Consider the following 26,992-nt stretch of genomic DNA (forward strand, 5'->3'; position numbering starts at 1 on the left):
GTGTGTGTGTGTGTGTGTGTGTAATAAAGTTTGATGTGTCTATTATGATTTCTATCACTGGGTTTACACGATTGACAAACAATACCCTAAAGTTAGATTTTAGACTGTTTGGAAAACCAGGCAATCATTGTCTGTTACATTCTTGAAAATGTCTGTTTATGTGTGTGTGTGCGTGTGTGCTTAAGCAAATCTGTCTTTTTTTTTTTTTTTTTCTTTTTAAATATCGTCTAGAAATGTAAACTCTGTCAGAGTTTCCGGTGCCAGCGACTATATTTCTATGTGTTGTCAGCTACATAAGGATGATTATCCCATCAACGGTGTGGTGATTAGTGATATTACATTTTCATTGGATTGACTTGTCATGTTTGTCAGTCCAGCGTAGCTTTAATAAATGTTATACCGGTTAAATTAACATCTGACATGAAGATACCAACTGTTTTCATTTATGGGTTATTGATCCACAATTGTAGCCAACCACTGGAACTGTTGCAAATTCCTAGGATGTACGGTATGCTAAACAAAAAAATAAACAGTTTTCCATAGCTTCCTGTTACCACAAACCCCGGGTAAGGTAGGTAAAGAAAAGAGGCTGGGCTACAACCTGTCATTCATTTTAATTTGTTACTTATCCTGTCAATCAATTTTCTTTGCGATACAATTGGCCATTTTCTTGGGGGTTTATCGTTCTATCTCATAGTGTTTCTGGTTGATCTCGGCTCAGTTACCAACATCTTCCTCCGCTTGCAGACATAGTTCTTACGCGCTTCTAACAAAACCGCCCTTCACTTCACAATATAGCAAAAGCTTGGGGTGTTTGCATCGCGAATAGTTTAAATCTACTGTGCTCGCAACAGAAATCGTCGTGGTGAGATGAGGCACCCTATTTTTCTTCTTTTTTTGGGCGTTTGAAATTGGACACCGCTAGTTTGTGACGTCCTCGTTTCATGCGGAGGGATATTGTTGTAACAATGTGGAGGTTGCTAAAATGTCTACTCGGAAGATGAAATGGTAACATTTGTAGCAGTTTAAAGCAACCAACAGAACTTGCCGTTAGAGTCGTCGGCGCAGGTCGTCCTGCAAATTTTACTTTTGTGTATGAATTTTTAAATTTACACGGATAAAGGATAACACAAGATTCAGTCGTGATATTTTGGAACCTGAAACACAGGAGGGAATTTGTCCCCCAACTTTATGTTTTTCTCTGCCCCAAGCACTAATTTCTCCTGTTGGATGCCGCACATTTTAACCACAGAAAGGTAAATATTTGGAAGTTGTACATTGTGCTGTTTACTAGAACGCACAAATATTTATCCAGCTGGTATGTGTTTTTGATTTGTCGGGTGAACTTTCGCAAAAGAAAAAAAACTGGAGTTCAGCCGTGTGTGTCGTTGGCTAACTAGCTTAGCAAGTTATTGGTAAAGCGGGGTCTTAAGTTTTTGTGTGTGTGTGTGTGTGTGAGAGAGTGCTCCTCTGGACGGCAAACCGAGTATGTTTCAGATGTGCTAGACCCTATAGGAAATGACTTCTTTGTTCAGTTTTGGAAACAATGTCAAGTTTAAAGTTCTTTTGAAGTGGTTTGTGTTTCACCCAATACCAGCACCGCTTTGTGATCGACATTTGCAGTAGCCTAACTTTTTAAATCCCCAATTTGTTGGGAATTCCTTAGTTTTGCAACCGTTTAAATAACATGAACTTCGTTAGCGGCCGCGAATTGGTGGTGTGCAATGTGAAATGCAAACTTATGTCGCATCATTTGTTTTCCTAAGATGACGAACATTCTTTAATAGGCAGTGAATTTCTGATTTACCAGTGCGCCTTTTTTTGTCTTTACACCAGATTTCCAATCAGATCATGCGACTTAGGTTACTTTGCTTATTTATTTATTTTTTTTTCGGAAATATTTAATCTTCCTCATGCTCGTGCCGTCCTACTTATCCCAGCGTTATTCTGAAAATCCCTACTCTTTGTTGATGATGTTGTTTGCTGCAAACGTGTAGTTAAATTAGCGATGCTCGTGTCGTTTCATCCCGTCTTTGAAAACTTTCAAAAGAGCCCGACACTTTCTTTGTGTTGGTGAGTGGAGGCCCTGTGGCTCTCACTTGTCCGGTCCGGCTTGGCGAAGACTTGCGTCACTTTGAAAGCGATCGTAAGATAATGTTTCTTTTTTTTTCTTACATCGATTCATTTGAAATGTCATGCAGAAGATGTGAGCAGTAGACATTGTCTGAACAACCAGCAATGCGCGTTTATTTGTTTCGATCGAAAGGATGTGGTGGTGGCACCGAGGAGCCAGAGAGAGACGGTGACGGAGGGTGGATGAGGGGGGGGGGGGGGGGGGGGGGGGGGGGGAGTTCGTGTGTGTGTGTTGGAGGGGGGGTCTTGTTGGAACGACTGGGTTCTAAGAGGATGACCAAGCACAGTAGCTGTCTACTGGAGCCGTCGGATTCTTTCCGACTCGATCACGTTCTTACCATGTCTTCAATCGCCTCCTTATACATAGGCTGAGCTAGTCGTGTTCGTGTCCTGCGTTGATGAAGTTAGGCTACTTAACTGGTGTCTTCCCCTTGGCTGTAAACTCAGAATCGCGAGGCTCAGCTCTCGGACAAGTTTCTATTCACTGTACATGCACTGTAAGCCTTAATAAGCGTGCATGCAGTTTTACTTAAGTGCCCAACTCGTGTCACTGTTTGGTCAATCAGTGAAAAACAAACAAACAAAAAACAATGCAGTCAACCGTGATGCTTTCTGCAAGATTTATATAACTACCTGTGGGCGAAGATGATCAGTAACGTGGCAAATGATGCAACATTGCTGTATGACGACTTGTTGAATGTAAGCAAAGCGGGATATCCTGCTCTTTCGTACAACGGCAATGGATGGCCTGTCCACTTCATCGGAATAAAGACAGAGTTACTATTACACAGATACTCAAATCCAGCCCTGGAGGTCTAGGTCCCAGCTTCATTTCATAGCAGACAGACGCTGTCGTCTGTGGTTGTGTGTTAGGTGGGGAAACAGGTGTACTTTTCAATCAGCCTCTGGCTTTGGGCCGATGGCAAAAACCAACAGGACCTCAGGAACCCTAGGGCTGGATTTGGGGAGCTTCAAATTATCCATTGCTCACTATTATGACAATGAACTATAAATCGTCCACTTATAGTTCTACCTCTTTGTATCCTTATTTTTGGGGTGTTCTGTGGGTAATCCCAACCATACTGAGTACTGTTTTAAAGGCCATCATTTTTGTCAGCTGGACCAGATGTTATGACCACGCTGCGTTTATTCTGAGGCCTTGTCTCATTGTTTTTTTTTGTGAAGATATCAGAAATGGAGGCTGCTTTTTGCTCAGAGAAGAGATGCCCTGGCTGCATCTTTCCCCACACCTTAATGGAAAAACGTAACCATACTCACCAGCTGGTTGGGTTGGGGGGGTGGGTGGGTGATGAGGTATTGGTTTTATTAAAGGAAAGTCTGCGACAGGACAGAGGTGTGGGTGTGTGTGTGTGTGTGTGTGTGTGTGTGTTTTCCATGGCTTTGTGGTAAATGGTAAAAGACTTTATGTAAATGAAAGGGAAGAGCATGATAACACTCAACCTATACACATCACCACCAAGCAAAATGCATTCAGATCTGGTCCTTAATAAAAAACCAGACACTTGGCTGTAAAACGGACAAAAAAAAAAAAAAAAAAAATGTTTTTGGAGAGGCCATAGCTACCTGAACATCTGTGCTCCAATCTGCACTGCACATTGACATCTCCCTGATGTGTTATTACCTTCCCCACTGCAAAATTCAGTTTAGTCATCATTTCATTGGTCCTCATTTATGGCCCGCGTTTTAAAGGGCCGTACCTCTGTGCAGGTTACTGTGTTTTCTGCCCTTTGGCAGAAATCAGGCCATGTCTGTGCCCGGCGCCTCAGAGAAGGCCAGAATTTGGTGTTTTATGAACGTTTTTGATGGTGTGGCATTTGTGAGTGTCTTTGGATGAGAAAAGGGTCGCGTGAGAGTTTCAGAGAGAATTGGGACAGAGAGATGGTTATCTGTTAGCGCTGTTCTCATACAGGGGGTCTGTATGTGTATGTATAGGCTTGTGTGTGTCATTATTAAAGCGCGCACCCCCCCCCCCCCCCCTTCGTAAACGAGTGGGTGGTCTCCCTTGTTGGTTAACCAAGAGCTGTAAGCTCAGATGTGGTGCAGACTGGGAAAAGCCGGCGTTTAAAAAGAAAAAAAAAAAAAACGCTCTGTGTTGTGGAAGCAGAGCACGCTCTCTGCACGGTAGTGTTCAATTCACAGGAAAACGTCCCCGTCCCCAATACCAATTGTATTCGTATTTGATGGTCAAATGTCAACTGGTCATGTTTATTCATTTTCCCTGTGTCATGTATAAAATCTGTATAATTCACACAGAGCTTGTCAGACATTTGTTCGTCGGTGTGTCCGCATGCTAAAATGCCACTTTCTTGTGTGCGTGTGGGTGTTTTTGTGGAATACGGAATTCTTCGTGTTTGATACTTTTTTTTAGTGTACTGCCAGGGTGTGTAAATTCGACCGAAAAAAAGCACCTGTTGATATACTGCACAGTCGTCTTCTTGTTAGTTACGTGAAGAGACGTGAGGGGTGTGTGTGTGTGCCTGTGTGTGTGTCTGTGTTCTAACTCTACCGTGTGTCTGCAGGGTTGTTGACTACTGTGCTCGTCCGTGAGAGGGAGAGAGAGAGAGAGAGAGAGAGAAGACACAGCGTTGGCCTCAGGATGACTGCCGTGGGAACAGACAAGGAGCTGTACGAGATCTTCGGCATCAACACGGTGAGTAGACGTGACGTCACTCCTGGAGGAAGAGGCGCTTGGTGCCAAACAAAAGATGTTGATTGAAATATTGTGGCTGGGTTGTCAAGCACAGTAGGTTAACCCTCGTCATCGCCCCGTAAATCCTGCTCAAAGGAGAGCCATTTCACAGGGCGACACAGACAGAGGATTAGATCACAAGAGAAGGAGATTTAGGAAAAAAAATACTAGCCCACGTAAAGTTTTTTTTTTTTTTAAATCGCTATCAAAATCAAATAACTACCCAAACACCCATTCGTTCACACCACTCACACTCTCATCCAGATGAGACTGGAATCTCTTTTCCATGCCAGAGGTTGCAGCTCTGTGGGACCATTAGCGGCTTGTGCGTCTACCTCAGGAGGGCTTTGACCGAGAGCCGTCCTGCACAGGAACTGAACTGAACACGCGACCTCGGCCACCAAGGGTTTTTATTCGACCACCCCCCCCCCCCCCTCTCTGTACACCGTCACTTTGGCTTACCGACCGTGTGCTTAAACGCTTTGGCACGAGTGGGAGGTTTTACCTCAAAGCTGCCCACAAAGGCTGTACCAGACTTTGTTCAGTCAGTTCTCTTGAATTTGTAACTCGTAAACAGACTTGGATGTGCTGAATCTTCTGACTGGACAGAAAGATGCATCTGTGGGCCCCTGCGGAATGCCTTATTTGTTTGTCTTAATGATGTAATAGGACATCTGATCCATGTCACTGATCTGACACTACACCTCACACTTTGTTTTTCTTTGTGTGTGTGTGTGTGTGTGTGTATACGTGAGCATCAGCTCCCTCTTATGTGTTTGCATGGATCCATGTGTGTTGACATATGTGTTGCACCCACCCACGTTTTGATTTGCCTTGCTGGATGACATTTATTATTTGCCTGAACCCTTCTCTCTCTCTCTCTCTCTCTCTCTCTCTCTCTCTCTCACACACAGATGTTTCCCTCTTCTGTGTCCAATGTGAAGGACAGACCCACGGCGCTGGCCGGCAGTCAGTTTGGAGTTTCAGGTTGGCCTCCTCTCTCTCTCTCTCTTCTTTTCACTCTCTTTTTCCTCTCCCTCTTTCGTTCCTCCTCTCACCTCTTCAGCTGTTGCTGCTCCATCATCCCCAAGAGATTGTTTAAGGACAGGAGGGGAGGGGAGGTGATGGGAAATGAGGCAATGCCTCCTTCTCTCCAACCCCCTCCCGCCTCCTTCCTTTTCCTAATGTCAACAAACATTCTAAATAAACACACAAATGTGTGTGTGTGTGTGTGTACCCCCCCCCCCTTTCCACCAGCCAGCCCCCACTTCTATCCAAACATCACCTGCTTTCCCTGAAGTGAAGGAATACCTTTCACATAGCCTTTGTAGTGTCCTTCAGAAGGAAACTGTCTGTTCAGTGGCTCTCACTGTAGTGCCCTGTGTAGAGACCAGTACAGTCGTTTGGGACCAGGCTGAGGTTTTTTTGCTCTTTTGGCCCCTTCTCGGTCCAAACCTGAGACACACACGTGTATTTGAACGAGTGCCTCTTTGCCTTGTGACCCCCGGTCTCTTCAGGCTGCTAAACTTAAACAACTTAGAGAAGTGAAACCGCGCTGAGGTCCCTGTCAGGCATTTTCATGCGATGTTTGTTTGGTATTGCTTCAATACGTTCAGGTCCGTCACAGTTTGTAGTCATCACTCCAGTAGAAAAATAAAACAGCGTTTGAAAGAGGAGAGCAGGGTTGGGCAGGGCTTGGTCGTTCAGGGATTTCAAACACATGGCGCTTTCTCAGATGTCGCGTCCAGGGTTTAGGGTTTGTAACGAGATCCGAAAAAGGTGCGGAGAAGGCATTGTGACGAGACAGTGGGGATGATACCCTGTGAATTGGATGTGTGGTAAAAGCTTTAACCAAAGGAAGGCGTTTTTTTTTTTCTTTCTTTCTCTCTCATTGTTCGCCGTCAAAAGCCAGACGGTTCGCGTAATTGTCCAAAGGCTCGGCGTGGCGCGCGCCTCCCACGGCAGCTATGCGAGGAGTAAAGTTGAAAAGCACGAGAAAAGTCGGGGAAAACGGGACGGTGTGGACCCGCTCTCAGAGGTCGTTTTTTTTTTTCCTCTCTGTGGAAACACCCAGTGTCCTTTTGGTCTTGAGGACAGATGTCTGTGTGTCAGCACAACACGTTGTGACATACTCAGTTTTGCACTAGGCCTATTACCCACTGGAGAGGCTGTACTTTTGATTCATAGAGATTCTACAATAAAATAAAAGAATTAAACATTATCAGAGGTAATGTTGTTACTAGTGACTCTCTCGCCTCTTGAATATTTCTTCTTCCCATTTTATTTTTCTAGTCTAGTGTGACCATGTCTGTCTGTCCACCCATCTCTTCCACCCTGTTTGTTAATATATACATATATTTTTAAATGTATTTTCTAATTCATCTATCTTTGAGGGTCTAATCTTCCATTTTATCTCATTTTAAAGCTTTTGAAAACTCTTTGGCCTTGCCAAAGGTGGTGTGTTTTCTCACACGTTCAACGGAAGCGTTTGAGGAGACACATGCTGACGCAGCGTATCTGTGTGTTCAGAACCCCTCGCTGGCGAGCGCGGCCTAACAGACCCGGCGAAGTGTCGCCCAGACGTTTGACTGACTGACATCCGCGGTTGTTTATGTAAATGCGGACGGAGCTGTCGGAGGCAGTGAGAATACAGTGGGTTGGAGAGAGAGGGGAAGTGATGTGCCAGGCTGTTGGATGGGCTCAACCTCTGTAACCTCTGCTTTTTTTGGGGGGGGGTTTGGCCCCAAATGTGTGAACAGGGGGATTCAACTAAGCGCAGAGCGGCCCCAGCGTTGAGTCCCTCGTACGATGACGGTGCGTTAATGCGAACGCGTCGAGACCCAGTCCCCCAGGCAGTGATTGCGAGCGAGGTTTCATTTACTGAGTATCTGAAACTGAGAGTCAATGGGATATTTATAACCCCCCAAAACTCAGGTTAAAAATACTGAGGAACATGTAGGTTTGCATGAAGTTTCCATTTGGTTCAGATCCCTTTTTTTTTTTTTTTTTTGAAATCATAAAGAAATAGCATAAAAAATACCCATAAGGTGTTAATCTGGAAACAGAAGGCTGGTCACGGTTGAATCTCTCTCTTTTTTTTCTTTTTTGTTTCTTTTTTGTGGGCTGATAAATCTCTCTCCAATAATCGGTCTGGGGTTTTTGGATGGGTGTTCAACAGGATGTTTTTCTTCGATTTGGCTGGTTGTCTTTTGTGTTTGTTCATGTCGTAATTACTGAATTGTTTGTTTAATCTCTCTTTTTTTTTGTTGTTGGTTTTGTGCGCACATGCATTAGGCATGCTATGGCATCTGGGTTTTCTTCTTTCTTTCTTTTTTGTATCTTTCCCTCATAGCCCCTCATTTATCCGTGCATGCGTTATCGCACGCGCGCGCGCGCGCGCGTGTGTGTGTGTGTGTGTGTGTGTGTGTGTGTGTGTTGTGGGCAATGACTCAGGGCTGACTTGTCCTACTCCAACATATTTTTTTTTTCTTCCTATAATTATAGTCATCTAGATTTTACAGGACCAGTCTGCCCTGTGCTACATAAAGTGTGTGTGTGTGTCTCTACCCTGACTCATTCTCTGTGCTGTGCTGTGCACTCTGAGAAAACACGCACATTCACATGCTCTCTCTCTCTCTCTCTCTCTCTGGCCCTAGGGGCAGAATCTTAGTCACAGCTTGTATGCATCATTTGCCGCCTTGTGGGGCTATTGTTGTGAATAATGGCCATTCCTGTATAGACAGGTAACATAAAATGGCTCTTTGAGATAGCTTTAACTGCAGAACAGGGTTACAGACACTGTTGACTCACAGCCTTGTAAAAAATGAGGGCTTTTCACTGATAGCCTTGTTTTAATAATTCCTGAAGGTGAAAGGAGAGGTTGTAACTCGTTATTTGGACTGGGCTGGTTTCTCTCGTGTGTGTGTGTCTGTCTGTTTGAGGCGGAACGGCAGACTCTGAGAGATCAGTTGGAGTTATTAGCGGAGGCTTAGTGACCTGCTGTCTGAGGCAGACAGACACCACACGTGCACACACACACACACACACACACACACACGCGCACTGACTTTTATTGGGCCTTTGGACCAAAGTTTTGTTGATTCAGGTGCTGGGGGGGAATGTGCTAGTAACTGCAGTTGATACTCTTAACTGCAAAGAGATTTTTTTGTTCCCTGCCGTGTCAAAACCTCATATCCATTTGAAATATCTTGCATGGTTTCTCCTCCAGTAATAGGCAGATTCTAACTGAAGAGAAAATTCAACAATCTAATGAGTTTGTGTAGAATGTATTTTTATATTTAGTTTTTTTTTTTTTTTTTTCCATAATCTCACACAGCACCCTCCTGTTGCCTGTAAAAATCCCTCTTTTAAAAATCGCTCTTTCAAAACCAGCACTTCTCTTTCTCTCTCTATCTCTCTTTCTTTCTCTCTCTCGGTTTCTGTCTCTTTCTCTCTTCCTCTGTCTCCCCCTCTGTTTCTCTCACCGTGTGACTAACTTATACTGAAGACATTTAGAGAATTCTCATCTGATTGGTCCCAAGCATTCTATGGGTCCATCTCAGACAATCTGGGATGTTCTGGGGTTCCATTCTGATTGTCCCGAACATTCTGTGAGTGGTTGTGCTGCCGGCCGTGAGACATAGCCGTTTCTCAGGAAGTCTTTGCATTGTAGGTAAGTGTTAGGTAAATAAAGACAGCTAAGGAGATTTGCAGTGGCATTGTTAAAAACAGGTAATGGGTCACTGGAGTGAGCAGAATGCCACTGACACTTGAATCATTCTTTCCTGTTTTGACAGTTCTGCTCTATTAGTGGTGTATGGTTATTATTGACAGGGTAGGTTGAAACAGACGAGGCAAACCAAGCGTGCTCAGTATGTGGAACAGACTCTTAGCGCGCAAGACGCGGCTTTAAAATGAAGTGTACGCGTCTGTTTCATCTTGTCAGGTTTTTTTTTTTGTTTTTTTTCAAACCCCCCCCCCCCCCAGTTCGCTGGTACATAAACCTTCGTTTCCACACTCTTTAACTGTTACTTTGGATGGGTGCCGATAGATGGTGGTTGTCACGGAGACGGCTCCTGCCCTGTAATTCACTCTTTTTCTGTTCTAGTGCTGACGCTGTCTTGACCTCCCCTCCCCCCCCCCCCCCCTCCCATCCCTTCCCCCTCTTTTAATTAGACAACAAAACAAAAAAATGAATATTCATAAGGTGCACTCTCATTAATATGCACAATTATGCAAATCAGCACACAATTAAGACTCTTCTCTGCAGAGATGTGTGTGAGCGTTAAGCCATAGAAAGGGAGAGGGGCTGTTCTAGAAATTTCTGCTCCATCAATCTTTAAAATCCTTCTACTCTCCCTCCTGGACCAAATGTTTTTTTTTGTTGTTGTTGTTTTTTTTCTTTAATTCTGTCATTGTCAGACTTAATGCAGCGATTTGTTTGTAATGTATGTAATATATGGTTTTGAAGTGAATCTAAGATGTCCTTGTAAGGGGGGGGGGGGGGGGGGGGGGTTAACGTGTGGTTTGTTTGACGTGTGACTTATTGTTTTGTGGTTGTAAAACCCTCCTGAGCAACATCTTTAAGGTGTGACTTATTTGTCCCACGTGGGCCTGTGTCTGTTTTACACGCGCACACACACACACACACACACACACACACACACACACACACACACGCCACTGACAAGTACTAACACATGCTACCAACATGCCCCTTTAACTTTACATACACTCCCAGAGAGAAACCTAGAGAATACTAAAGCTACCCAGTGTGTGCTTGTATGCACACTCACACGTGCGCGCACACACTCACTCACACTTACACACATGCACACACACACACACACACACACACAGAGAGAGAGTATGTATTTATCCTCAGTGAATGTGGTTAACCAGTGAGCCAGTGAGGTGATGTAAAGATGGTGGATGCTGTCCAGTGGCTGAGTATTGTGCCGTCCAGTAAAGAGCAGGTTGGTGGGGTTCTGCGTGCTGGGATGAGAAATCTGTGAATCCCACATGCTTCAGTAAAGCTCAGATATCCCATCATCGGCTCCGACTCCCCTCACCGTAAGAACAGCCTGAATGCTTTTGCATGCTACTGCTCGTGACTTAGGAAGTCTCCGCTCTCATCCCCCCCGGAGCAGATCACAGTAACCTGAACTTATACAGGCAGGAAAACCCCACTAGCTCCTTCAGCTTGTCTCTCTGCTTCATCTTCTGTGTGCGTGTGGAGACAGTGCACAGAGACGCCTCATGTGTGCTGTTCCTCACTTTAGGGGTGACCAGGAATGTTTTAACGGTATTGTGGAGGTAAACTCATCAGAGAGGGAGAGGGGAGGGTCAACGACCCGCAAGCTTTGATTTCACATTCCACTCTTTCACCGGTCTCTCCTCTTTTGTTTAAGTCATCTTGTGTCTGACTAAGTCACAAACGCCGTGTCGAAACAAGCATTGAAGAACCATTAGGCCTGTAGCCAGGCCACCTTACGGATGACCCGGCTGCAGGCTTACTCAGACAGTAACAGGTAGTAATTCTGGGCTGGTTTCTTTTTTTTCTTAGGTTTGGACGACCGGAGTGAATCTGGATCCTGGGCGACAGGAGACCAAAACAGCCCATCTTTCAACCAATCACGGGTAAGGACTGCATATGAGCACCTGTCGTATTGCCCTAATGTAGACACACACACACACACACACACACAAACACTGTCCTCCAGAGATGAGCAGAGCAGGGGGTCATATGTGCCAGTTCTCTCAGAGAAAGGGCAGTGATCGAGGACCAGTTTTGACCTTCTGTAATGCTGATACATAGAATATAATGGTCAGAAGGCCACTGATCCTTGATCAGCTCCCTTAATCTCTGACACTTGATTGGCACGAGTCGTGAATTCTCATTTTGTTTGACGTGACATTGTACCAGATTCGAGTCTAAGCAGCAGTGGTAGAGATGGACAATTCTCTTGATTAGTCGACCTGAGGGACTTACTGACGATGCACTCCAAACTAGCTGGCCGCTGATTGGAGATAACCTGCAACAGGGCAAGAATTTGCGGTGGTAACGCTCGAATATATCATCCAGTGCAAGAACTGGTCGAGTTTGTAAAGTCTCTGCTGTGAACCAGTTTGAAGTGACAGGGCAGTGCTTTAATTTGCCGTCCACATAAGCAAAAATCTACCGATACAGAGGACTTGTGTACCTTGATGTTTCAAGACATCTGCCTAAGCCCAGTGTCTGACCCAGTCAGTTTAACTAGTGTCTAGCTTAGGCCGCGTCCCTTCTCCCCACACACACACGGATCAGAGCGAAATGCCTTAGCACTCAGCTCGTGAGGTAAGCGTCTTGCAGGACGGACTGTTTATAAGTCAGAAATGCTCTTGTTTAGTGTGTGTGCCTGTGTGTGTGCCTGTGTGTGTGCGCGTGTGTGTGTGTGTGTGTGTGTGTGTGGGAAATCTACAAACGCCCACTGTAAACACGCCCAAACAAACTGCCGGGAAACACAGGCACTCAGATCCACCTGTGGTCAGGTCACCTGACTGAACACGGCAGCAGAGCGGCTGAGTCAGAGAGCGTAGGTCAGCTGGATGTGGGTGGGTGGTCGTACGTGTGTGTGTGTGTGTGTGTGTGTGTGTGGTCTCAGCGGCGAGACAATAATCTAATTTCTTTTCCTTCTGTCGCCTGGGCTTACCTCGCCTCTACCTCAGCGTGTCTGTCCCGTGTCGTATTTCCCCTAGTTTGAGTTTCCATACAGAACGCAGACAGACAACCGTGGCATTGCCAGTTGGGTTTTGAAGTGGTTACTAATGTAATACTTTGGTAATATTGTGCTTTCTCTCTCTCTCTCTCTCTCTCTCTCACACGCATTCACGAATGTGCTGTGTTAATGTTCTGTCTCCTTGTTTTTCTCTCTCTGTAGGGCTACAGTGATGCTCCTCACTATGGTGACCATGGGAGCGCGTCCCCCTCTCATATATTCAACTCAGGGATCGGAGGTATTCTCTTCGCTCCTACATTTCGTTTTGTGACCGTTCTCAGCATTCTGGTATCACGTCTGGTTCCCGTCCTCTTTTTAATACAAGTCGCAGTCTCTCACTGACGCTTCTCCCAGCCGCTCTTCAGTTGGTGGAGACTGAATTAACGACGCGGTAGTCATGGTTACCTGTACTTACTAACTCCAGATTAAAAAGGAAATTTCATAACGTGACGAACAAAGGTTTGACCAAAAATACTAGCCCATCATCTCCAGCTTGGTCGTGATCAGAAAAACAGTCAATCCAACATTTCCTGTTTAGTTTCAACTGTGAATACGCTTGGTCCTGCACTCCTAGCCCAGTTTCAGTCAAATGTGCATTTCCTTAACAGACTGGATGTTCAGTGGTTTGGTCTTTACTTGAAGTCTGACCAAATGGAAACGTGGTGGGCAGTTACTCGTAAGGCTGCAGCAATGCTGCTAAATCACCCACGGCCTTTGGTTTATCCACGCGGGGGTCTGTCTGACGTGCAATCCAGGACCACACAGGGCTTCCCTCAGACACATCTCTCATGGAACAGTATTCAGGCTAGAGCAGGTTGACTCCACAGTCTTCATGTTCTGGGAACCTGTAACTTCTCAGACAAAGGGGTGTGTGTGTGTGTGTGTGTGTGTGTGTGTGTATGTGTGTGTGTGTATAGATATGTGTGTTTTGGGGGCCTCAATTACCACCCAAGCATTCATAATTGTTTTTTTTTTTTTTTTTGTTTGTTTGGTTTTTTTTGTGGCAGTAAACACCACATATCTCCCCATATGGAGGTAAACCAATGAGAAGAGGCCTTGAGGCGTCCAGAGCCATTTTAGAGCAAATAAATCAGCAGCAGCAGCAATCGGCCCCCATGTCTCCTTTAATGACACCCCTACATACACTAGCGTGTGAACACTGCCCTCCCCCTCACCCCCCCCCCCCTTCTCTGCGCTGTTTCGTATTAAAATAGACCTAAGTTCTTAATTGCTGGAGCAGAGTTCAGTTTAAGGTCATGGAACAGCAGGGATGCTGTTTTCATTGGGTCTGAAAATGCAGGTGTGTTTTGCCTTTTGTCTGCTGTAAGAAGTGCCAGTCACCCTGCCGTCTTTAATCTGCTGTCTTTACCTCAGGTAAATCGGAGAGAGGGCCGTACCCGCTTGGACCACAGGTAATTCAGACTAAATGCACCTCTCCCCTTTTTCTTTTTTTTTTCTTTTTTTTTTTACTCTGGGCTGACGCTGCCACACATGCTGCAGACTTTTAAAAGGAGTCGTTTCTTACACGATCTGTGGTTTTAATCAGGTGGATCTGTCTCTCTCTCTCTGTCCGGAGTTTCTGCCAAGCGTGATGCCTATGCCTGGTGATGATGCCACGTCTCCTGCCCCTCTCAAATCCACCATCTACTCACCTTACCACAGGAGGCCTAACCAGCACAGCATTGGTTAGTCTCTCTCTGTCTCTCTGTCTCTCTGTCTCTCTGTCTCTGTGTCTCTCTCTCTGTCTGTCTCTCTCTCTCTCTCTCTCTCTCTCTCTCTCTCTCTCTCTCTCTCTCTGTCTGTCTCTCGCTCTCTGTCTGTGTCTCTCTCTGTCTCTGTCTGTCTCTCTCTGTCTGTCTCTCGCTCTCTGTCTCTCTCTCTCTCTCTCTCTCTCTCTCTCTCTCTCTCTCTCTCTCTCTCTCTCTCTCTCTCTCTCTGTGTCACATACACACGCACGCACACACACATACTTGTACTTCTGTCTTTTCGGGGACACTCACTGACATAATGCATTCCCTAGCCCCTTACTCTAACCTCAGTCATCACAACCAAATGCCTAACCCTAAACCTAACCTAAACCTAACTCTAACCTGATCCATAAAACCAAGTCTTAACCCTCAAACAGCTCTTTGAAGAAGTGAGGACCAGCCGAAATGTCCTCACTTTCCCAAAATGTCCTCACCCCCAAAGTCTGAAACTCAATTTGGTCCTCACAAAGATAGCTGTACAAGTATACACACACACACACACACACACACACACACTCTCCCTTTAATTAATCCACCATCTACTCATCTTACCACAGGAGGCTTAACCAACACAGAATTGGTTAGTCTTTCTCTATGTCTCTCTCTCACTCTCTCTCACACACACACACGCTCGCTCACACACACACACACACACACTGCATCTGGGACTGCATCTCTCTCTCACACACACACACACACACAGAGTCCCTTAATTAATCCACCATCTACTCGTTTTACCACAGGAGGCCTGTCCAACACAGCCTTGGTTAGTCTCTCGCGCTCTCTCTCTCTCTCTCTCTCTCTCTCTCTCTCTCTCTCACACACACACACACGCTCGCTCACACCCACACACAGGCGCTGGTGCGCACACACACACACACACACATACACACACACTCTCACACTCCCATAGCCATTACCTGAAGCTGCCATGGCTTAGAGCAGTGTAAAACTGGTTAAGAGGTGCCCGTGGTGCTCTGAGCCAGGATTGTTTGTGTGTAGCAGTGTGTAAATCACGTTCTGTGTGTCTCTCCCCCTTGTCATTTCAGATGGCCCCCCCGCCAAGATACAGAAGCTTCCTCCAGGTCTTCCCTCCTCAGTGAGTGTCCCGAACTGTCACCGAACATGACTGTGACTGCGTGTGTGTGGTTAGCTAAATGCAAAGAGCCTCTTCTGTCCTGTGCCTTTTGTGTGTGTGTGTGTGTGTGTGTGTGTGTGTGTACATGTGTTGCATAGATGGATGGAGTGCTGTGTATGATAAACCTTGTTGGCTTAGCTTGGATTCACTCTGGTGCTTGCTGTCAAACTAAACAGCTAACCCCATCCCCCCTCAGACACACACACACAGAGGGGCTGGGTTCTGACTTGCCTCAATAAGCTCCTCAGCAGACAATGTGCATGTGCACTAAGGTAGAATCAGGACAGGGAATCACCTCCTTACGGCCTGATGACGCGTTCCTCTCTAAACCACCGTCTGAGTCTTCTCTCCTGTCCTGTCTCACTTTAGACCGTCTTTTAAACCGACTCCCTCCCGTCTTTTAAACGGGCACAGAAAAGGCAGGGCCTGCCCTGGGTAACCTGTCACTCTCACTGTTTGTGTTCTGGCTGTATGAATGTGCTGGACTTTTGTGTTCCCTGTATGATCAGTACATATGACTCGTTTTCAGTTTTTAAAGTGATTTTTTTTTTCGGTGGTCACACAAACGAATGATGTGTTTACTTGGTTGTAGCATCTCCACATCGTCAGGCACGGCACAGTAGTTTGTCTGCTTAAAATATTCTTCCTCTCAGTTTTCATTTGACTCTCCTCTCCTTTCTCACTCTATCCCTTTTCGTCTCTCTCTCTCTCTCTCTCTCTCTCTCTTTTTATCACCAAATCTCACGAATGAGCCCTGAATCTCTCATATGTTTAAATACTCATTCTGTCCGCTGCCTTTGGTACCTTTTGCTCTTCTCTTTGCTCTTCTCTTTGCTCTTCTCTTTGCTCTTCTCTTCTCTTCTCTTCTCTGCCTGTTCTTTCTCTGTCTTTTTTCCCTCCCTTCTTCTCTCCATCTCTCCCAGCTGCCTGTGGTGTTGGCTAGCCTCCAGAAACGGCAGATGGCTCTGTAATTGGGACTGCATCTCTCTCTCTCTCTCTCTCTCTCTCTCTCTCTCTCTCTCTCTCTCTCTCTCTCTCTGTCGCTCTCTTTCTCGCACTCTCTCTTTTTCTCTCTCTCTCTCTCTCTCTCTCGTGCTTTCTAATCAAATTTCTCAAATAATCTCCACAGCGTTGGGTTTTCACATTTCTCTGCATTTCATGGTTTGATTTCTTTCCGAGTAAATAGGCAGATTCTCTGTTCAGGCACTTAAATGCATATGTGTTACTGTTTGAGACGTGGCATTTAACCCTAATGCTGGAGTGTGTCTTCGACCTGCACGACTCCTGCATTAGAGGGCTTTAAAAAGAAGTCAGCCTGGTCTTGTTTCAGCGCAGCACACACCCTGTAGAAATGTATGATTTTACCAGCCTCGTATGTATGGGTACGAGCAAAAACTGGTGGTTTTTAAGGCACACACAGCTGTGTGTGTGTGTGTGTGTGTGTGTGAGAGAGAGAGAGAGAGAGAGAGAGCCTTAATGTGGAGGAGTGGCCTGGGTGAATATTTGGGACAATTCCTTTGGGGGCAGGATGTGTTTTGTGGTGGAAGTCTACACATACACGCACACACGCACACACACACACACACACACACACACACACACACACACACACACGCGCGCACACACCCTAAGCCCGCACACCACAATGTTCAAACTCTGCTCTAATGTGAGAACCATATGTTCCATTGAGCTGTCAAAGGTGAAGAGAACATTTGATAAGTAAAACCCGTCCGTTGCCGTTGCAGATCTGTGTGTCAGCCACGGGAGAAAACTACAGCCAAGACAACGCTGACTATCCTTCCTCCAAAGCAGCCAACATCTACTCCGATACCTTCTGTCCCCAAGGTCTGGCCTGCACCGAGCTGAGGGAGAACAAGGACGGAACAAACTCCGCACTTGTTCTCAGTCTACCTTTATTAATCTGAGCACCTTGTGAACGCAGGTCTCAGAGAACGAGAGAAAGAGTAGCTATAATACATCACCATGTTTGTGTCTCAGTACATCAGCCTATGCGTATTGGAATTTGTTGTCGTTTGAAAGAACTAAAAAGGGTTAGATGTGAGCCACTGGAAAAAAAAAAGTGGAAACCATTATGATTATTTTATTATTAGCGAGATAAAATTGTCTTTTTTTTTGTTGTTGTTTTTGGTTTTTTTTAAGGCTTTCATACAGTCTAAATCTATCAGGAAATACAATGTTCTCATTTTGTTTTTCCGTTGTGTTTGTCTGCCCACTCCCTCAGACCCCTGGTGTGGTTCCATGTACTCCCCCATGCTAGGTAATTTCCCCCCCATCGGCCAGTCTGCCCCATATACAGCCATCAAACCTGCAGACAGACTGGTGAGTGACGTCTCTGTCTCTGTCTCTGTCTGTTTCTCTGTCTCTTTCTGTCTCTCTCTCTCTCTCTCTCTCTCTCTCTGTTTCTCTCTCTATCTTCTCTCTCTCTCTCTCTCTCTCTCTCTCTCTCTCTCTCTCTCTCTCTCTCTTTCTCTCTCTCTCTCTCTCGCTGTCTCTCTCTCTCTCTCTCTCTTTCTGGTCTTTGGTCTGAGGAAGGAAACCTGTTCAGATGCACTCTCTGCCCTCACAACCCCAAAACACACATTTTATTCACGCAACACTTCTGTGTTAAAACTAGGTTTGAAACCTCCCGTTGCTGTAAAGATAAGAGCCGGACAAACCTTAGCCGTCCTTTCTTAACCTGAGGCACTGCATCCTCTGAACCTCCACCTGTGACCTCTGAACTGGCCGGCCTCTCTCGCCTCCACTGCGGGCGATGCACCGTGCAGCTAAACGGAAGCAGAGATTATTAAACAAGCTTGCGTAATAAAAACTGAAAGAAAATACAGTATGTTTCCCTCCACCAATACAACACCACGCAGTTAGTGCTAATACAGGCGTTGTAGAGGTATGTAGGCTGAGGTGGTGTTGTACACATTGATTTTGCCCTGCTCAGGCGGATGGGAGATGAATATAAATGTGGTTTGGCGTCACTCTGTTTTCAGAAGGGCCAGCCGCTGCCTGTGTCTCCCCAGAACTATCCCCTGCGTGGTAACGATGTGAACGGCTCTTTCCATGCCTCCCCCGTCGGCCTCATGGGTAAGTCTTTCCGGCCCGGCGCTGGGGTTTTTTTGGGTTTTTGGGGGTTTTGCTTGTTCTGCATTGGTGTTGCTCATGTTCAGTATCTTTTTTGTTTTTGTTTTTTTGTTTTTCCCCATTTCCCCCACCCCCGCCCCCTTTTGGCCCTTTCAGCCAGCGGTGGTGGTGCGGCGGAAAGTTCCGGGGTTGAAATCGGCAAAGCCCTGGCCTCGGTGAGTCCACACAGAATGCGCACGCGCGCGCGCACACACACACACACACACTTTCGCTTCTCACACCCCCTTCACCATTAGTCTGCTCTCAGGTCAGTATGATTAAAAGCCATCCCAAGTCATTGATTACGCATGCAAGACAGAAACATTCTTCTCTCTCTCTCTCTCTCTCTCTCTCTCTCTTTTTTTTTTTTTTTTCTCCCATCTCTCCCGTTTGTGGATTCGTGACTTTGAGCTCTGGCGTTTGTTTGTGTTGTTTGTTAATTTTGTTTATTTGTTGGTGTCCATCAGATCTATCCCTCTGAAAACAATGGGGCCAGTTTCCCCTCCACGCCATCTACTCCTGTGGGCTCCCCTCAGGGTATTGCAGGTGTGTATGTTTGTCTAATGGTGTGTGTGTGTGTGTGCTCGAGAGAGCGAGAGAGTTTGTGAGTGTGTGTGTTTGATAGTAAGTGACTTCATTCTCGAATGATTGTGGCTGTAGGTTATTTGTCCAGAACCAGCACTAAGAACTTCATACAGCTCTGTGGCGCCACCTGCTGCCCAAAAACCATGTACACATCAGCCAGTAGTGCCAAACTGACCCGAACCCTGTAGGAAAGAACTTGTTTCTTAATGTCTTGCATCTTGAGTCAGTAGATAGACATTATTATAGCTCTGATACAGTGAACACATGCATAATATTTGAGGGGGGGGCAGTGTCTGATAAATGTAATGAAGATCTTTTGCTGAAGGTGTCTTTTCTTTTTTTTCTCAAGCCTCTGCCTCTCATTGGCCCAGAGGCCCCGCCCAGGCCGCACCATCTTCCAACCTCGACGGGGGAATGCAAGCATTGGTACGTTCCTCATCACCGTGGTAACAGTATTCTGAATGGCATAATTTAGTGAGGACATGGGTTTGAAATTGTATCGAGCGTGCGGCTTGAAAAGGCCCCGAGCCGTGAAAGTTGTGCCGTTAGAATGAAGCCACCGTGCTTTGAGTCAGCATACAGAGTTAACGATGTATGAAACTGAGCTGTGGTGAATAGCACAAACAACACAAACCTGAAGCCAACAGTTCTAAACCTTTGTCAGTGTTTATTGAGGACAGCTGTTACGTTGAAATGAATGGGTGGGGTGGGGTGGGGTGGGGGTGGGGGGGGCAGATTAAAATGTTTAAATTGTAACAGTGGTGCTCAAACACCTCCACCTTCTCTCTTCTCCGCCCGGACAGGGTAAGATGGATGACAGTCTGGGTGACGCTTTGCACGTGATGAAAACTCACGCGCTCGGTCAGAACCCGGGACTGGGCGCCGCGGACGTGCTGAGCGCGTCCGTGTCGGGACACGGAGGAACGGGACTCGGCAGCCTGGGTCAGACCTTCAACAGCACAGGCACCGGACTCGCCAGCCGCCTGCCCGGGATGGTACGATACCGCCCCGCGACAGAACGCTAATTACTAAAAATGCTGTCTCGTTTAGTGTCCTTCACTACCAAGGTTACTGACATGCTATCTTGACTGAGACTGTTGAAGCAATCATGAGCGGATTTAAGTTTTCATCAAAACTGCCATGTATCCTTTTAATGAGGAGAGTAAGGGGAGGAAGAGAGGCTCCGCTGAAGAACACTGGAACACGTCCCAATTGTGTGTGTGCCCAGGGGGGCGTTCCAGAAAGCACGTTTAGTGAAAACTCTTTTTCACCAAAATGAAAGTTAGTTCACTCGGAGAACTAATAGAAGAGCCCTACTGCTTTGTTTTGCTAGGACAATGAAGCCATAGGGCTCTTCTATTAGGAGGTTTACTCCTTACTCTGAGTGAACTGACTCTGAGTTTTCACTAAAGCCACTTTCTGAAATACCCTCCAGGTCTTGCATGTGTATACATGTGTGCATGCAGAAGATAAGTCTGTATCTTTGGAGGTCAGTGCAGTGTGTCAGCTGCAACCTCTGGGATTCAGCCTGTCTTACAAATGCACCCTGAATGAATGAATGAATGAATCAGGGATGTGCTGATTGATTCAGGTGTGTGTGTGTGAGTATGTTAGGTGTGACCACAGCTGTGAGTTAGTCTTTTGTTTTTTTGTTTTGTTTCCAAACAGAGATCGTAGCTGACATTGACTCTGTATTCTTGCATTGTTTTGACTCGGTGATTTAGACACAAGTTCATGATCTGTTTTGTCTTTCCTGCATGGCAGGTGGCTAATCACCCTGACAGTGGATCTCTCCTGCATGCTCACCACCCCCCTGCACAAGCCCCGCCCACCACCCAGTCCGAGGGCTTCACCGGTTAGTGTCTCTCTTACACGCGCGCGCACGCACGCACACACGCACACAACAGCCTATACGGTGGTATGTTTGAGGTGTTGTATCACTAAGTCTCTGTAGCTGGCACAGACCAGTAGAGATGAAGCACAAACACTGTAGACCTGTCAAAAGAAATCTTTTCTCTGTGCCCCTGCCCACTGTCCTCCTCTTTCCCTCCACTTTCATTCTCTCTCTCGCTCCCTCTCTCCCCCTCTCTCTCTCTCTCTCTGTCTCTCCCTCTCTCTCTCTCCCCCCTCTCTCTGTCTCCCCCCCCCTCTCTCTCTCTCTCTCTCTTTCCTCTGTCTCTCTGACAGGCCTGTCTGGCAGTCTGTCTCGCTCTGCACGTTCGTCTAGCTGTGTTGAGATAAAAAGGGAAGAAAAAGAGGATGATGAAAACTCCATCACGGACAAATCGGAGGACGACAAGAAAGACAAAATGAGCCGCACGAGAACAAGGTGTCTACACCACGTCTGTCGAATCGACACAGCACATTCACACACTTCACACACACGCACACACACACAAGCACACACTACAAATGCCATCTGGGAATCTGTTTTCACACACATACGGGGCCAAGTGAGTGTACTTACAAAAGGTGTTTGATTTGGCCCAGTAGAGGAAATATTCATCTTTTTTTTTTTTTTTTTTTTCATTTGCAAATTCATGTTACATTTACAAAACATGTTTGACTCATCTGGGGACTATAGGAGGTTTCATGTGATCTCTTTTGATTTCACATACTGAGCAGGTTGTGTGCGGTTAGAGTTTAGTTTTGAGTTGGGCTTAGTCTATTACACACAGTTTCAGTTATCAGCAGGGATTAGAGGATCCACTGAGTGTTTGGTTGTGATGGATGTGGACAGTGGAAAAGGTTTCTGCACTTCTTCAGTGCTTAGCCACTCTCCTCTTTGAAAGGAAATGTAAGAGTAAGTCTACACACACACACACACACACACACACACACACTCACAAACACGCGCACACACAAACACAGAAACACACACACACACACACACTCACGTTCGCTCCAAACTCATTTCACATTTCCTCTGACTCAGTATTTCACACTTATTCATGAGAAATGTCTGAGACTCCCCCCTCTACAAATGACGTAAGCTCTGTCTCTCTCCACGCGAGTCATACCGATACCACACGCAAAACCCATTTCCTTCACACTTAGAGCGAAACAACATGTGATGTCATCATTACACATCCAACCTGTCCGTCAGTTTACCCTGTCTGTCTTTATCCCGCCTTCACGGCTTTGACCCCCCCCCCCCCCCCCCCACCTCCCTGCACGTGATTGGCTGGAAGCAACGACGAGGATGAGGATGAGGACCTGCCGGTGGAGGTGAAGGCGGAGAGAGAGAAAGAGCGACGCATGGCCAATAACGCGCGTGAGAGGCTGCGTGTGCGGGACATTAACGAGGCCTTTAAGGAGCTTGGACGCATGTGCCAGCTCCACATGAACAACGAGAAACCTCAGACCAAACTCATCATCCTGCACCAGGCTGTCAACGTCATCCTCAACCTGGAACAGCAAGTCAGAGGTTAGTGCAGGCGGTCAGAGCTCACGCCCCAGGGCCTCAGAGACACCCGTGTGTGTGCGTGCGTGCGTGCGTGCGTGTGTAGGTGTGCGTGTTTGCGTGTCCGTGTTCTTTAAAACACACCTACTGGTTACAGGGGGAGGGGTGGTCTGTGGTGTGTCTGCCAGGATTGATCAGTGGATTAACACCAAAGTGGGCTTGGCTAGAGTCACACCAAACGACTTCAGGTCCTGAGAGAGTTTGAAGTCGTTTGGGCTTGTGACTGAGGAAGATGTCATTTTCTGAAACAGGTTGAGTTTGTTGATGCTAACTGTCAGTCACATTGCAGTTGTATTGTATCTTCTTGGTTCACTCTTGTTTTTGCTGAATTGAGTTGAAGCATCTGTAAGCCACTTTGTTTATCTGCTAATCTCTCCTGGTACTCAATCAGAATGAACTGGGCTATCTGGAATATTTCTACACTCCTCTTCACCGGCTGCATGTCTGCACTTCTCGCGCTCTCTCTCTCTCCCTCTCTCTCTCTCTCTCTCTCTCTCTCTCTCTCTCTCCTTCTCTCTCTCTCTCTCTCTCTCTCTCTCTCTCTCTCTCTCCCTCCCTCCCTGTCGCTCTTTTGATTTTTTTTATTTAGCCTTACCCACAATCCCTCTGTATAAAACACTTAAACCATTTTAGCACAATTTTTACCCATCTGCTTTAAAAAAGAAAGCATGGAAATTGACTCTAAAAAACAAAAAAAAGATTAAAAAAAACAAACAAAACAAAACTATTTCACCCATCTTTAACCCACTTGACATATCAGTAGATTGTATGTATCTAAAACCCATGACGGTGCTTTTTTCTCTCTTTCTCTTTCTCTTTCTCTTCTCTCTCTCTTTCTCTCTCTCTCTCTCTCTCTCTCTCTCTCTCTCTCTCTGCTTGTGTAAGTGCTATAAGTGAAGCTCGTTTTCAGACAGGCATAAATGCTCCTTTCACAGAATTGGCTCCGTGTCTCTTACCTGTATTAACTTGCTTTTGTAACATGTCTTTTTGCAGCTATGTTGTGTTTTTGCATGTCCTGCTCTGTTCCAGTTAATAAGTCACCCTCTTTTTTTTTTTTTTCGCCAGAGTGTCATTTTTCCGGACATTTCCGTGCCCCCCCCCCCCCCCCTCCTTTTCATCTGGTCCTTTTCCTTTGCAGACGGCAGCAGTGGCTTTAGTCTCATATGAATAAATACGTCTTTATATTCAGATGTATTTCAAATGAGACTCCAGTGGCAAACCCGCTTCTCTCAGATCACTCTCTTCTTTTTCTCTTTCTCTCTCCATCCATCCATTCATCCATCCATCTTTGGCTTTGTATGTTCTCAGTGGCAATGTGTATTGTCCACACAGCAGATGGTGCATTGTTCATTCTCTCCCCCCTTTTTTCCCCAAAAAAGGGAACATTTTATCTTCCCTTTGAGCGCTCTCTCTCTCTCTCTCTCTCTTTAACGTTTTCTTTTCCTCTGCTCCATGGCAGTGTCCACAGACCTTCACTCTCCACTGAGTCCACCCTGAGCCTGGCTCTGACCCAAAGCACTCAACCATCATCAAAGTTCCAAAACACTGAAAATATTCAAATTTAGTTTGAATTTGAACAAATATACAAATGTTATTGGTAACGTAGGGCTATCTTCACGACAAGAAATAAGTGCAATCACTTCCTCTAATTTTAAGTTTCTACGAAGGATTTTTCTTAAATGAACTCGTTTTGTAGACTAGCAGCATTGGAGTGGAGAATAGCGTAACCTCCTGAAGGAGAAACGTTTTCGCGTGTGAAGAGGAAACTGAAGAAAGAAGGCTTACGTCACGTTTGTATGCGGGGGGAAAAAAAACCCAAACCTTTTGGATGAACGCGTCAGAAGTGTCACCGTCTGGCTGCCCGCGGCCCGTTCTTCCTCTCTCTCCTCCTCCTCCTCCTCCTTCCTTCAGAACACCCTCATCCTCGCAACTCAAGATGGAAGACGTCTTTAATCAATGAAGTGCCCTTTAAAAGACTTTTTTTTTTTTCTTTGCCTGAGAGATCATATCACACAGTTTCATATTTAGGATTTTAGGACATGAGGATTTGCTCACACTAAGAACTTTAGGGTATGGAGATATACATACATACATACATACATACATACATACATACATACATATATATATACACACACACACACACACACATACATATGTATGTGTGTGTGTGTGTGTGTGTGTGTGTATATATATACACACACACACACACACACGTGTATTTTACTTATATATATATATGCTGTATGTTTTGAAAGCAGTCAGAATCCTGTAGCGGTAGACATGCAGTGAAGGAGAGGTATAGGATGCTCTAGAACGGTCAGGTTATGGGTGTGTCAGAACGTTGAGGGTTTTGAACTGATTTGAGCGAGCGTGGGCTAACTGGTTAACGAGGCTCTTACCGCCTGCCCCCCCCCTCCCCCTGCCCCCCTGGCAGTAGCGTGTCTGAGGAGTGCCTAACGGCTGAGGAGAAGGAGCAGCGAGACCGGGAGCGCCGTCTGGCCAATAACGCGAGGGAGAGGATCCGCGTTCGCGACATCAACGAGGCTTTCAGGGAACTGGGCCGCATGTGCCAGCTCCACCTGAAGACCGACAAGGCCCAGACCAAACTGGTCATCCTCCAGCAGGCCGTCCAGGTCATCCTGGGGCTGGAGAGACAGGTGCGAGGTAGGGCTCTGCTCCTCCGTCCAACGCTCGTGCCTCGGCCCCCTCCGCCGGTGACCTCTGACCTTTTGGCTCAGGGATGTCGCTGCGAATTGAGTAAGGGAGCAAGCACGAGGAGCGTAGCCAGTCTTTGCCAAAATCGACACCGCCAACGCTGCTGCCATGGAAACCACAGACCTTTATTTTTGCTTCACTAATCAGCCTCTGTCTTTCTCTCTTCCTCTCTTCCTCTCTCTCTCTCTCTCTCTCTCTCTCTCTCTCTCTCTCTCTCTCTCTCTCTCTCTGCATTTTCCTGTCTTGTCATTCCCTGCATCTTGTCAGAGCTTTCTAATCACTACATTTCAGTCCTCTTTTTGTTGTTGTTGTTGTTTTTCCTTTTGTCTTTTCCAAACCCTAACATGTTTACATTTTACTTGTTTATCTGTTTACCTGGGTAAAATGTTGCCTCTGGATTCTGTGTGTCGACGCTGGCTGCCATCGCTGTCCCATGCCTCTCTCTCTCTCTCTCAGCTCGTGACAGGCCCCTGTGCGCCGCCCGTATTCTCTCTGCTTTACTCAGCAGTATTCACAACATTCTCTCTGTGTTCAGTTTCTGCCTCTCCCTCACACACTCTTTGCCTTTTTTTTTCCCTCTCTTGAAGAACGTAACCTGAACCCCAAAGCTGCCTGTCTGAAGAGGAGAGAGGAGGAGAAGGTGGCAGGTGTTGGGGCGGACCCTCAGATGCCGCTGGGCGGAGGACACCCCGGCTTGGGCGGGGACGGACACAACCCCGTCAGCCACATGTGATCTCAGGTGAGGTTTTTCAAGGTTACACGCGAAGGTCAAACCAAAATCCTTGGTGCTTCGTTTTTATACATTACGAGTTACGAATTACAGAGACATGTTTGTCATTGCAGAAGCAATGTGTGGACCGTTTAAATTACAGAACATTGTAGCATGTTGTTTTCAGTTTGTGGTTCCTTTTTCCTTCTGCAGATCCTGTGGAGCAGAGCAAGTTCTCAAAACATGTGGCCTTATTCTCCCAGAATTCTTCAGAGTGTATTTCTACACAAACTTTACTGACAAATGTCCCTTTTCCCACACTCTCTCCCACGAATAACGGCAAATATCTACACACACACACACACGATGAACATGTGCCTGCAAGGACACACACACACACACACACACGCACACAATGTTTTGTTGAACATGGGAAACATACCCACGTTAACCCTTCCAGAATACAACAGAAAAAAAAAAGAGACTGAAACTCAGAAGACTTCGCGAGACACACAGACAGAACAGACCTGAGTTTTTCTGCTTACCCCCCCCCCCCCCCCCCCCCCCCCCCCGTCTGTTTGTTTATATAAACAAATTGCCTACGTTGTCGGGAGCAAATTTCATTGTTGAGCGGACTTCATTCAGATACTGCCTGCACCAGGACGGGGACTGCCTTTGATTAGAAAAAGAAAAAAAAAAAAACTCTGCCATTCCTGCCAGACGATCTGGGCATCTTATTCCGAGTTCTGGAACAGGATTTCCCCACCGTATTGCTTAGTCCTGTCTCGTGCATCGAGTGTCCTGAAACGGTGGAAATCACAATTACGCAAGCAGTGTCATCCTAGGGCAGGTACTGTACTTAAAACACGGTGCTGTTTTTCCTCTCTCTCCCTCTGTTT

At 46.2% G+C, this 26,992-nt stretch overlaps 1 protein-coding gene across 1 annotated transcript; it reads left to right on the forward strand.

The window, feature by feature from the left end:
• The first annotated feature begins 4,716 nt into the window (after window positions 1–4,716).
• On the forward strand, window positions 4,717–26,615 carry tcf3a (transcription factor 3a). Its single transcript, XM_030774320.1, has 19 exons — window positions 4,717–4,804; window positions 5,758–5,830; window positions 11,409–11,482; window positions 12,763–12,838; window positions 13,975–14,012; window positions 14,147–14,285; window positions 15,398–15,447; window positions 17,232–17,331; window positions 17,729–17,826; window positions 18,489–18,582; window positions 18,736–18,794; window positions 19,086–19,164; window positions 19,553–19,629; window positions 20,007–20,198; window positions 20,968–21,058; window positions 21,391–21,532; window positions 22,395–22,630; window positions 25,972–26,123; window positions 26,307–26,615. The coding sequence occupies exons 1-18, from the start codon at window positions 4,751–4,753 to the stop codon at window positions 26,115–26,117; spliced, it is 1,818 nt and encodes a 605-aa protein (XP_030630180.1). The 5' UTR covers window positions 4,717–4,750; the 3' UTR covers window positions 26,118–26,123; window positions 26,307–26,615.
• The last annotated feature ends 377 nt before the right edge of the window (window positions 26,616–26,992 follow it).

This window comes from Chanos chanos, chromosome 5 (genome assembly GCF_902362185.1).
Source record: "Chanos chanos chromosome 5, fChaCha1.1, whole genome shotgun sequence".
NCBI classification, from domain to species: domain Eukaryota; kingdom Metazoa; phylum Chordata; class Actinopteri; order Gonorynchiformes; family Chanidae; genus Chanos; species Chanos chanos.